The 12,640-nt window shown below is 41.2% G+C and overlaps 1 protein-coding gene across 5 annotated transcripts in view; it reads right to left on the reverse strand.

The window, feature by feature from the left end:
* Nucleotides 1-12,640, reverse strand: part of RUNX1T1 (RUNX1 partner transcriptional co-repressor 1) — a 107,298-nt gene that overhangs the window by 43,126 nt on the left and 51,532 nt on the right. For 4 of the 5 annotated variants that reach the window (XM_088534117.1, XM_088534120.1, XM_088534116.1 and 1 more), the window contains exons 2-3: nt 5,163-5,300; nt 1,525-1,766 (exon numbers count right to left, since the gene is read on the reverse strand). In XM_088534117.1, the coding sequence (XP_088390243.1) occupies nt 1,525-1,766; nt 5,163-5,300 (380 nt within the window). Of the gene's footprint in view, nt 1-1,524; nt 1,767-5,162; nt 5,301-7,268; nt 7,347-12,640 lie in introns of those variants that run through there. The other variant, XM_088534121.1, reaches the window with a different exon arrangement.

Below are 12,640 nucleotides of genomic sequence, written 5' to 3' on the forward strand. Positions count from 1 at the left end.
TGCTAGGCATGGAAATGCTTTAGAATTTCAAACAACTACCAAAGCTGCTTTCCTCAACAATTTCTGAATATTTTAATGGAGCCTCTTGTATTTTTGTTCCCAGTGCAGAAGCGCGAATGAACATATATAAAATTCCACACTCTTTTTTTTTTAAAGGCATAGTTGGAGGAGCAAAAACTATATTTTGCCTCCTATCCTTAACAAGAGAAATGTTTATTAAGTTTTACTCACTGCATCTGTGCAATCCTACAGAAGTCAGTAGGTTGTGTAGGAAGGTCACTACTGAGTGACCAAGGGCATAATCATGAAGACAACGGGCTTCACGGGTTTAACCAAAGGAATAATGTGATATGGACATGTCCCAAAAGAAAAGAGCCTATTTTGCTTCTCAGAGCTCAGATTAAGTGTTGCAAGGTAAAATGCAACTGTAATTAACAGTGGGCTAGTACTTTTCATCTGAAAATCAAGGGCAGGTAAATCCATCTCCCAGAGCCATTTTTTAACTAATTCAGCCTTCCACAAGAGCTATGTGACAAGCGAAATCACTCTAAAAGGGCATTGTGGCAATGGAAGCAAAGGCCGAGCAGGACTTGTTGAAGTTACACTGCCCACGTCCTCCAGCACAGAGCCAAGCTCAGGGGTTCATCACTTGCAGTTAGTATTTGGTGAAGATGTAAGTGGAGGACACCTGAGCCCTACTATCCAACAGTGCTGACAGTCTTTGTTCCATATGAAGCCAATGGCAAGTGCAGCTGCTCAGAACAGATGTAAATTAGACCACCACAACAGCATTTTTTTCCTGGTACACCTAATTACTGCTGAAGGAGATACACGAGAGACAACGATGTCTGCCAGAGAGAGGACTTGACTGGGTATAAAAAGAGTCCTGGGCCAAATTTGCTACAGGCTGCCTGTAAAACAGCAGCACAGCTTGACAGATGTAGATAAGAGAAATCGGAACTTATCACCCATACATACAATGACATAACCATATTGATAATGTGACATACGTAGCAGCATTACCCCATCAGGTCCCTCACAGCTGGATTCAATGAGTACTGAGCAAAGGTTTCCAACTGCAGTTATCCTCCAAGCGTATATCCAGCTCATCCTTTCAAGCAGCATTCTGTCACTGAGTATATAGGGCACTTTCCCCAAGCCAAATAAACTAGGAAAGCCAAAACATTTTTTACTATAGCACATACTTCAAGCTGTGTCTACATTACGAGCCTGCCAGTCCCGAATGGAAACCCTGTCACACCATCATGGCATCATTCTGCACTGGCAAAGGAGCCTAGTCTGGGTCTGGTTAAGAATAGCTGCCACTTACTGACAGCTAGTCAAGGGGCTGGCTGATGTCAGCTCGGTGGCAAGAGCCAGGATTCAATTCTCACATATGCAGTACCCTCCAAATGCGATACGTGCAGCGTATGCGACCCACTCATTTATACAATAAACACGTCAAACGTAAAAGAGGGAGAGAAAAAGGTCACAGTTATATTTATAGCATTGTTTTTTGCTTACCACAAGTCCTAGCACAAGGGTACGCACTCTCTCCCCAATCTCTGGCGAAATGTCATTGCCAAACTGCTGTAAGGTTGTAAGAAATCTCTTCAGTTTGCTGAGTTGCCTAGCTCCACAGGCTGGCGGTAACTGCTGGTTAGCCAGAGAGGAGGAAGAGGAGGAGGATGGCCCATTGCTAAAGCCGTTAGGAGGAGATGGAGCTCCATTTAACGCCGTTGGTGAATGGCTAGTGCCATTGGTTACTGAAAGAAAAAGAGAAAAGGGAGGATAAAGCGGAGGGAGCGGGAAGAGAGAAAAGACAGAGGGGAAATCCATCAGCTTATGTTTTCTGTGCTTGACCTCAAAATTAATTAAGTTGCATGATCAAAGATAATTATGCCTTTTGACAGAGTGACACGCTGCAGTTCACATCCACTTTGCAGTAGCTGGTGCTAACCAGCGTACGGACTGGAACTAACAGTAGCTGCGAGCCACACAGCCCCCAAAGTGCTCCTGGACCTGAAAAGCATCATTTGAGCACCAGCCTTTTGTCAGAGAGAGAAAGAGCGCACAAGCGTGAGCGTGTATCTGACTGAAAATTAAAAAAATTGCTTTTTGGGGTGGAAAAAATGTACAGACATATTTCACGAAGCCTCAGTTTATCTCTGAATATTTTTACTGGTGTTTTGTACACACAACTGACAGCTGTGTTTATAAAACAGGACTTTCACGTTTTAGCCTTCCACCACCCAATGAGAAGGCTATTTTTTTTTTTTTGGGATGCAGATTTCCTCGCTCCTAACATATGGAGCACACTGTGCAGATTGTGTAGGTATTGTGCCACGTTCGCTGGGGACTGAAGCCTTTTCAGCCTTGCAGTTAAGGCGCCAGGACTTGGGAGATGGAGAAGACTTCAGGAGAAGAATTCTCTGGGAGAGACTTCCTGGGAGACCATGAACAAATCGCTCGGCTTTGGATGTGTCAGTAGAGTATCTCTAAAACAGATAGGAAATGCTTTTCCCTCTGTTGTGGGAATAACTGTAAGGCTATTGTGGGAATAACTGTACCTGAAGTACTAATTCAAAATTCATGACAATGAGATTCATGCAGACATACTGCATAATAACAGTTTCTGACAGCCATTTAGTTCACTACAGAAAGGAGAGAATCAAACTGAGGGCATCTTAACCTACACAGGTTACCTGTAACAGGATCAGACAGAGATACTCTGCTGAAGTCACTCAGATCTGACCAGTTCAAATGGTAGCGAACGGCAAGAGAAAAGATCACTCCCTGCAAACAGGAATGAATTGGTGTAGCCCCGCGGATGGGCATCACTCAGGTTCCAGCCTTCAATAAGACCCCATGTTTTTCTTTTATCACTCACTCACACAACTCCTTCATCTCCTCCAAAGCACAGATACACCTGAATGTATCCCCAAAACAATAAAAAATAAGGCACTAACCTACTAGGAGAAAGACAAGAGTAACAATAGGCTAAAGTTCCTGTCTGTTTAAAAGCATATCCATAAAGAAATCCCTGTGTTTCTTAGTAATTGTCTCTTTGAAGCCAGACATCCTTTTGTCTTGGCTACTTTCTCAAAAAATCACCTGTATTTCTAGATGGCACCTCCGTTATTGGATTTAAATGGGTATCACCATCCTTTTAAAGGAATTTTTGGTCAAGTGACTGAAGTACCATAATACAACTCAGCTTCTGGTGCTGGACTGTCCTATAAAAGAGGATTTAGGGAATATAATCAAGAAAGCACAGAATGGCAGAGTTCACTATCTAGGATAACTATAAAGAGGAGAAAGACAGGCAAAACTTCATTCACAGCAAAAGAAATTAAGAATTGCTTCCCAAATGTAACTTTTCTAAATAGATCTTTTTTTCCCCAAAAAGCTTAGTCCCTACTAAGGGCTTTACCTCTTTCTCTATAATGTCTGAATTTGCAAACTGGCAAAGACATCTACACTGCTTTAAAATATAGCTATGCTGTAACAAAAGATAACTTAGCATTTAAAATTTAAAAAAATGAATATGTTTTATAGTTTAGTAGTCTAAAACAAGTGTACTCTTGACCAGAAAATAAGTACATTCAGCCTACAGGCATTCTTTACTGTAGGAACAGTGAATGCGACAGACACTCACACAGAAGTGACTGTTCACTACGTAAGTTGGAACTGCTATGGTTAAACTGCAAAATATAACAGGTGAAAAGGGTGAAAAAAAAAAAAATAATAAAAGACTTCATATAAACAGCGTCTCCCTCTCCCTTGCCCCAAAACCAGCTATGGTTCACATACCTTTCAAAGTGCTGAACCCAATCAAATAAACAAACATCTGGGAATAGTATATGTACACTTTAATCATTACAAAAATGATTAAAGAAAATCTTTGTCCAGTTCCACTTATTTTTGCTAAAAGGCAAACTGCACAAGATGCCTCCCTCTGAAAAGCATAATCCGCAAGATTCCTATTCTAGGAAAAAAACAGAAACTATTTAACTTTAGACCAGAGCAGTTCCTAAGATTTCAGGTGCTGAAACTAATAAAAATTGAGAGATCTTTGCAGAATCATGGTCTCTACCTTAAATTTAAGCTTATTCAAGTAATTGGCACAAACTTTCCTCACTACACCTCTGTATAAATCCTCAGGACAGTTCCCTGGGAAGTGGTACAAAGGCCTCCAGTTGGCCTCTGCACAGAGGCCAAGTTTAAATAAGGTTTGCATCAGGCAGCGAAGGGCTGAAAAGACCTAGGCAGGACACACAGAAGATGCTGCAGTCATGCTGCTCAACCATATGTATTCTACTGCTCTAAAAATATTTTATCTAAGATGTGAAATGTAAACACATTCTCATCTTTATACCATTACAAGGCAGCATAAAAGAGACCCAAAACTTTGCTGCTAAATCTTAGTAGGAGAGATGTGGATTGTTTCATGACTTTGGAAGGACTAGTCCAGACAATCTACCAGATTTGAACCTCAGCTACACAGATGTGAAAGCAGAGCAATGCCATCAAGATCACTCGTTTCATGTGTGTTTACATTGGTAAACTGAGGCAGAGGTCCAGACCTGAGTGATTTAGAGAAGTGGCCACAAATTAGAAATCTCAATATAAAACAATAAAAGTTCCATATTTTGGGGTGTGTATCAAATTTAATTAGAAATTATACAGCACAAATCAGAATTCTTTACTCAATCATTAGTGATCCCACTAATTGGCATTTTCTCTTATGAATAATCCTCAGTTTAAACACATAAACGCAAAACCCTCAACCAGTTCCTATGAAATTTCCTATACAAAAGGAAACAGGATCCTTTGAGCAGAGTGGCAGAAGGGCAGCAGAGAGGAGAAGACTTTTCTGTACTTCTGAGAGAAGGGCTGATCTGTGCATTAGCACATGGGAGGGCAGTGCTCGCTGTTCTTTGACACTGCAGCCAAGCCATCAAGGAAATTACCACAACTGTCTTAACAGATTAAAAGGCATTAATCTGCTGTGCTCTTAGTTTGCTTTAATTACTTTATTGCAGTATAATCAAATGCTGCTCCAGCCATGCCATGCTGGCTTCCCTGCACCTACTTTTGTTTCTTGCATACAGAAAGAATCAAAAAACACAGAATGAAAGGAAGAAAATAAGTCTAATTACACGTTGTGGGCGTGAATGAACTGGTTCGAGGAGCTCCTTGGGTGGTGGGAGGAGGTGGCATGGTCGGAGGCGTCAGCCTGGATTGTGTCTTCACATCCACGGGTGAGTCTGGCATTGTGGAATGCTTCTCAGTGCGATCTGCAACACACCACAGGAACACGCTCTTTATTCCCCCACGTACGTCCGCTCAGAAAAACAAATAAATAATAATAAAACAGTTTAAAAGCTAGCGCAGGACACCAGCCATTTTGGCATCTGCTGCAAAAGATTACACCTGATTATCTATGCCAGGGTGTTCTTTCAAAATTGCATCATCTAAACCTTACTTAAGAAGGTGCTACACAGATGGTAAGGCCTCATTTGTAGCGGGGCTGCATTATCTTTTTGTTCTTATTTCTGGCATGTGCAGACGCTACCTCTGAGCACTCCTGGAGCTGCAGCATTGCCGCCTGACTTCAAGGCTCCAACCTTAGCCAGAAAGTAAGACATGAAGAGATGGGAAGACACTAAATCCCTTTACCACAACTCTTGTACAACTAAAACCTGAAGCTCTTTAGTACGGGTGAGGTATTGGCTGAAGCCAGTTCTTTTCACGTCTCTTCAACCTATAACTATGAGGAGATACCCATGCTAAATATCAGGTGTCTCCTGGGTCATGTTGCCAATGTCGCGTCATATTTTTACATTCACAAAAAGAATAAACACAATATGCCAAGTCATTTGCCACACATATATACCATTTTTTTAAAAACACAGCATTGTCAAATATTGTGATTTATACCTTTGCATATAAAGAACAACTTTAATTTCTAAAACCTGCAAAATAAATAGAAACATACAAAAAAGGAAAAGAAAAAAAAAAGGAAAAGTAAGAAGAAAACCTAACAGTTTCCCTGCAACTAAAGATGCAGAGATGCAAGATATTAGATACAGAAGTTATAGGGAGTATCTTCTTTTCCAAGTAGGTTTTTTTTTTTTTAACTTCTATATTAAAACTGAAGCAAAAATGGATAAGGAAAAAAAAACAGCAAACCTTATGCTTTGTTTATCAAAAACGGGCAAAACATGACATCATTTATCAAATGAAAGCAAAATAAAGATTTCATTAGTCATGCTGGAAGTTTAGGGAGCCATCTTGAGTAAAGATGTAATCCAGTTTGGCTTTTAAGTTTTTCCATGCCTTCTCTGGGGGGTGGGGAGTATTTGTATGACATGCTCTTTTCACAAGCTCTATTCATTGCATTTTGCAAATCAAGGAGCTATCAGGACTAGAGGATAAATTTACGAATCTGTGTTTCTTAACCCGAGAATGGCAAAATCAAGCACATCCTGTAAAAACCTCCAACTCCAGTGTTACATGCATACTCCTTGTTCTTACTAACAGGATACAAAGTTTACCAAGACAAATCTAAATTTTGCCCTGAGAGACAGAGAAATCACAAGCAATTCACACATTCTACAAAGAAAGGGTTTCACAACCCTTCATTTCACAATCCTTGATCACAACACTTCATTATCAGAGTACTTAGTAATCAGAATATAGAGGGAGGAGGGGAAAGGTAAAAAAATAACAGTGTGTTTAGCAAATCCCAATCTTTAACTTGGAACTGAGCAAGTACAATACAGACATGGTCGGTAACCTACTGCAATGTTAAAACCTTTGTAGAGCAGCAACAGATCGTTCATTTTTCAAGGTAAGGGAGTCATTTCACAAAGAATTTAGAGACGGTTTTGGAGAAAATAAACAGCAACACAAGGGCTGTATAAGGGGAATACAGTAACAGTAGGCTACGATTTGCAGCGTTGATTGAAAGTTAATGAATCTCAGCAGGATAAGAAACAGTATCCAAAATGACTCAGTTAATATTTAAGACTTCTACAGACAGGTGAAATTTATTGTTGCTTGAATTGCAAATAAAACTCTTGCATGCTGGAAAAGAAAAGCAAGTTCTGAAAAGTATTCTGTAGAAATTCCTCTCCACATTACTACACTACAACATTTAAATCTATATCCGCAACAAGCCATTCATTTAACATAAAGAACTACGAAAACTAGCCTTGAAATGTTAATTGCTTCCTTAATAGCTGAATTCATCTCGCACTCACCTCAACCAACCTCAGCAACAAGGGAATAAATAGCTTTCAGCTCATGTTGCAACAGAGGGAAAGAGGCACAGCAGTGAGCCCAAGCCCTCCTAAATAAAGGCAAATATTTCTGCCATGCCAAGAAAGGAGAGAGAAAGGGAGGCTTGCCAGAGCTGGTGGGGAGATAACAGTGGGAACTGCTGGTCCATCTGGTTTTCATTCTGCTAACACTCACGCTGAACTGTTAAGGAAGGCAGTCCAGGTACACAGATTTGAAGCATGTGGGAGCGCAGACACAGGCGGAGAGGAGATGGAGGTGGGTGGAAGGAAGAGCGCGAGAAACCCAACGCGCCAGCAGCCGGCTGCTCACACGGAGCAGGCACAGCCTGTATCCTCCAGGCAGCTGCCGAGAGCTAAAAGGGATCCTGGCGCTGCGGCCAAGCGCCGCGCTCTGCTCCGCGGCTCCCCTGCCCCGCGCCAAACGCGGGTTTGCTCGGAGAGGAGCTCCATTGCACGGAAAGCTTCTCAAGAAAGCTGCCTAGATTTTGTTACTTAAACCGAACTCGGTGGTGTGTTGGTGTTGCCCGCCAATTTCAGATTTTCATTCTGCTGCGACCTGGTTTTTATTTGCTCGAGCAGGGCAGGCGAGCTGTTTTCTACATCACTAAAATTACCCGTGCAGACCTCTGCACTTTTCCTATAACTCTACCAACATTAGGCTTGATTTACCTAATCACCTTCCGTGCACCTCCCTACAAACCCCTCTGCAGACAGGCTGTTCCAGACTGCTTTGGTTTGCCTCCCAGGCCACGCAAACCAGTGCACGGGTCCCTCGGCGGACAGATTTATCTCGAGTCATCCAGAAGCTCTCCAGCACCACCAGGAGATACCGGGCTCCTCTCAAGACACCTCCAAACACTTCTGGCCAGGGTAGGAGATTATCTTGTCAGAGCCGAGGCTTTCCTCGAAAGAAAGGGGGCTTTGGAAGCAGCACGGCATCAAATGCAAAGCTCTCCCATGTGCTTGGAGAGATGCGTGCTGAGCCCAGGAGAACGTGGCCCTCCCTGTGGCAGGGCCTCCAACGCTTCAGTTTTAAGAGAAAAACGTCTCAAAGGATGGAGGAAGGCTGTTGGGGACAGAGCCACGGCTGCTAACGCGCTACCAGCGCTTGTGGGCTTAAGTTGTGAGGCCTGTAATGTCTGATACCTACCCTGAAACTCCAGCTTCAGCAAATGCCTCTTTTTTTAATTAAAAGGAAACAGAAACAGTTCCACCTCTAAGCACTGAAAAGAAAAAACCTGGAAATATGAGAGGTGAAAGCAAAGTGGTATTTACGCTGTATTCATGGGCCACTTTTCCTCAAAGCACGTTATTCCATGGGAGTCCTAATGCATAGACATTTTCTACTAATCGCTCTGGGGATGTTTGGCTACCTGGCTACAGTCAGAGAGGATGAGAGTCTTCAGGGGAAGAAATAATTGTTTAAGAGGAAAAAACATCTTTTATTTGTGAAATCCTGCCTGTGGATATCATGTAGATTTGCTCTAGATTTGTCACTCAGGTTTACATACCCTGAGTTTTGCCTGAAATTTGCGAGAAAAGTGAGAAAACATTCCCAAACTGTTTAATTTCTTGAATTCCAACCATTTTTAAGCTTCTGCAAAGCTGATCCTGATACACTTCGTTTGGAATCTGACATTTTAAACTATAATCCTGAATTATTAGGGACAGACAAGCAGTTTTATACAGACCACATCGCACACCATCACACACTTCAGAGCACAGGCTCTGAATATATCAGGAGAGTAACTTTTTTCAGGTGCAAAGATTTCTTCCACAGAAAACTTGTAAGCATTGGCAGGGCTGGGACGGTTAACCCAGTTTGATCATAAGGGGCTGAAACCCAGAGATCCTCCAAACTAAAGGGAAAAAGAGACATCTGCAATTCATTCTTCACTGTTCACTGCAATCAATCCAGCATGGAGATAGATGGTGAAATAATGGGTTAGTCCTAATCCATATACACAGCCCTCTGGTGCAGCGAGAGACTTAGAATAAATTCAGAAAATATGTTTCAAGTATGCAGAGATCTATTGCATTTGCTTTGGGTTATATTAAAAAAAAATGAAATATACATTCTTGAATCTACTTTACAGCAAGGACCGAAGAGCTGTGATTTTAACCACAGAGTATTTTGCTCCATTTTAAATTAAAGAATGTTATAAAACCGACTCTAAATTATGATATTTCTCCTGTGAATTTCTTGGTTCATGGAACTATCTTGTTCTTGTCATACATTCAGCCTTTATGGTAGGAGTAATTTTTATCACTACATTTAGCTGTTAGGCGAACACTGGTATTTACTGTATGCATAGCCAACTTCTGAAGACAGATATGGAAAGGACTGAAAGCAAAATGAGGGAGAGTAGGGAAGGGACAACAAGAGATGTGCATGTATTCAAACTGATTTACTTTATGTCCTGTATCCTAAATGATTTACTCCATTTTTAAAACAAGGCGGTCTTTCATATATGGCAACATTTCAACTCATGTGGCACGCTTCCAAGTCTAACGCATCAAGGAAGGCTGATGTATGGAACAAAATATGGAATATATAAATACTTTACTGATACCATTTCAATAGCCAATTCAATGTCAAGCATTTCTAGGAGTGGTGTGTTTTCAATTTCCTTTTTTAAATGAAAAAAAGTATGGTATAATATGCTCTGGCATTTATTTTACTTTTAGTTAGTGCAAACAGTTCCAGATGTATATTCAGGCATGAAAGATTTTTAAAGACACTCTATGTTGACTGTACAGTACTTACTACTTTTGCTCCAACACGTTAAAAATAAAAACGCCAAAATTAGAAGGTCCCACTGTCTCATTGCCTTTAAACTCCCAGAAACTAATGAACAAACTCTACAGAGGACATGAGGATTGGCACCTGCCCCCACCCCCCAGGTTATATAAAATCTGTGAGCCCAAATCTGTGGGACTTAATACAGATTGTGATTACCAAGATGGTATTGGTCTAAAAAACCAGCCGTAGTTGAAAATGACTCGCTTGAGAATGTGTGGCTTTAGCCCAAAACAGACTGCAGAGCCAACCCGCCCAGACCCTCCGCTCCTGTGAGCGATACAGCCACAAAACACAACATTTGGACAAGAACGCCTCAGCCTCTCCCCCAGAAAAGCAGGCTTCAAACTTGGTCACGCTGCAAACTTGTTTGGAGACTGGCTCAGCCTTCATTCCACTCATTTCTTTTGACTATTCTTTAATAAATAAACTGAGAACCTAAATACCACGGGTGTTTTTGTGCTACAAGCAACTGACCACAAACAGGCATGATACAGACCTTGCTTTTTAACAGCTCCAGATGCATCCACGTGACCGGGCTCGAAACAAAACATTGCCCTGTTTCCAGGAGAAACATCTAATGCCAACACAACTCTCAGAACAGCAATATCAATAAGTAGCTCACGCATTCAGACTCAGTCTCATGCCACAAAACACGACCTCTGCACGTTTGATCCCTGAGGAAGGAGCATGTTTGGAGGCAAGGGATGGAAGCCAGCGTCAAAGCTTGCAAGATGACATAACATTTTGCTACGTCTTTAGTGCTGTGGATATGAAGCTCATACACCAAAGATGACCCTTTGGCAAGAGCAAAGTAACAGCTTTGCTACAATCTTATCCTGGTTCTTCTCTGCTGAGACAGTTGACCATTTCCTATCACCAGCTATTCGTGAAAAGAGATGAGAGCGCACAGTCAGTTTAGCCATTTCAGCTCATTTTACATGCAGAAGCTGGCAGCAGAAATTCTGCATCTTGGGAGATCATTAAAGTTATCTCGGATTATGTTATCAGGGGCTTTCTTCAGATGTGCTAAAAAAAGCAATGAGAATAATGCAACCTCTGCTTTTCAAAAGCTCAAACAGCATTTTTGTCATACTGTCTACCAGGTCTACTCTGAAGAATGTGTGGATTATGTAAAAGAGGTGATGAGGGACTCTGCTCTGGGTCATGCCTTAGACTCATAACGGAACCAGGCTGGTCACACTGTTATGACAACCAACAGACAAAGCAAAAACACTATTTTTAGCTGCCATTCCACTCTAGAGTAAAAACATGTTTTGAGTAGTTGTAAATTTAAATCCTTAAAGGGTGCTGTCAAAAAATAAATAATTAAATAAAAAGGGAAAAAAAATAAGTGCGTGCCATGTTCATGACCTACCAATTGAAAGCTAGATAGTTAAGTATATTACAAAACAAGCAATGCAAAGTCCAATCTCAGAGTAGAGACAAAAATGTGATGGCTTGGCTTTGCTTGAACATGCTATTTTCTCCTGAAAGAAATAAACTTGTCTTACCATATAATTTCATACAAAAGCAAAAAGAAAAAAAGAAACAAAAAAAAAGGAAAGAAAATGAGCCAGAAAGATTTGTGTTCCCTCTCAATTAACAAACTGACATGTTTCAAAACTCATAAATCCACTTTTAGGTATTTAATAATTAAAAACTTAATCCTGTCAGAATTGTACATTTTTGATGACTTTTTTCCTGTCTTCTTTTTGTAATTTAAAGCAATACTGCTTTAAGAAGGAGAATGTATTCATTTTAAATCTAGATCAGCTACCACCATAACAGCTTATAAAATATTTCAGCAGGAACAGACAAGCTAAATAAGGGCCAAATTGTGGCAGCTGCTCTACATTTCAATAAGCCCACAAAAAATAAAGCCTACAAATTCCCTTGTCATAGCTGAATAAATACCAGTTGGCCTGTACTGAAGGTGAAGACAATGCAGATTTATTCTAAATACTCCTCCATGCATCATAAAAACGCCTATAAATATATGCATGTATAACTAATGCAATTAATAAGCAAGTACTCCCACAATCATTATTTAAATACTGTTTTCCAAACTATTGTTTCCTGGGTCTTTTTTACTTGCTTTCTGTTGACAAGCTCCCAGAACAAGAACTGTGTGCTGGAAGGGATTTTCTTTCACAAAGCAGGAACAACTACTAGTATTTCAAAGATCAGATGACCAAACATTTGAGGTCCAGATCAGATGAAGAAGAGGTTCAGGCTGCCTCCTGCGTGCAGAACTGAAGGCCGGGATACAGCTGGATCAAGAGTTGGCCAAATCCACCCCCAGGCTCTCCTGCCATGTAGGGAAGTGACGATTCCTCCGCAGGATCCCAGACGAGCTGGGGTTGAGAGATGGGCTGCTCCAAGGCCCCTCCTTACACAGGGTCACGTAGAACAGCTTGGTCATGACCCCATCCCTATGGATTTGAGTATCTCCAAGGATGGAGACCCCAGAGTCGCTGTGGGCAAGCTGTCCAGCCCTGCTGTGACTACAGTGAAGGCAAATGCAAAGACT

The sequence above is a fragment of the Tinamus guttatus genome, unplaced genomic scaffold (genome assembly GCF_059628265.1).
Source record: "Tinamus guttatus ecotype Peru unplaced genomic scaffold, ASM5962826v1 Tinamus_guttatus_pri_ptg000542l, whole genome shotgun sequence".
Classification (NCBI taxonomy): domain Eukaryota; kingdom Metazoa; phylum Chordata; class Aves; order Tinamiformes; family Tinamidae; genus Tinamus; species Tinamus guttatus.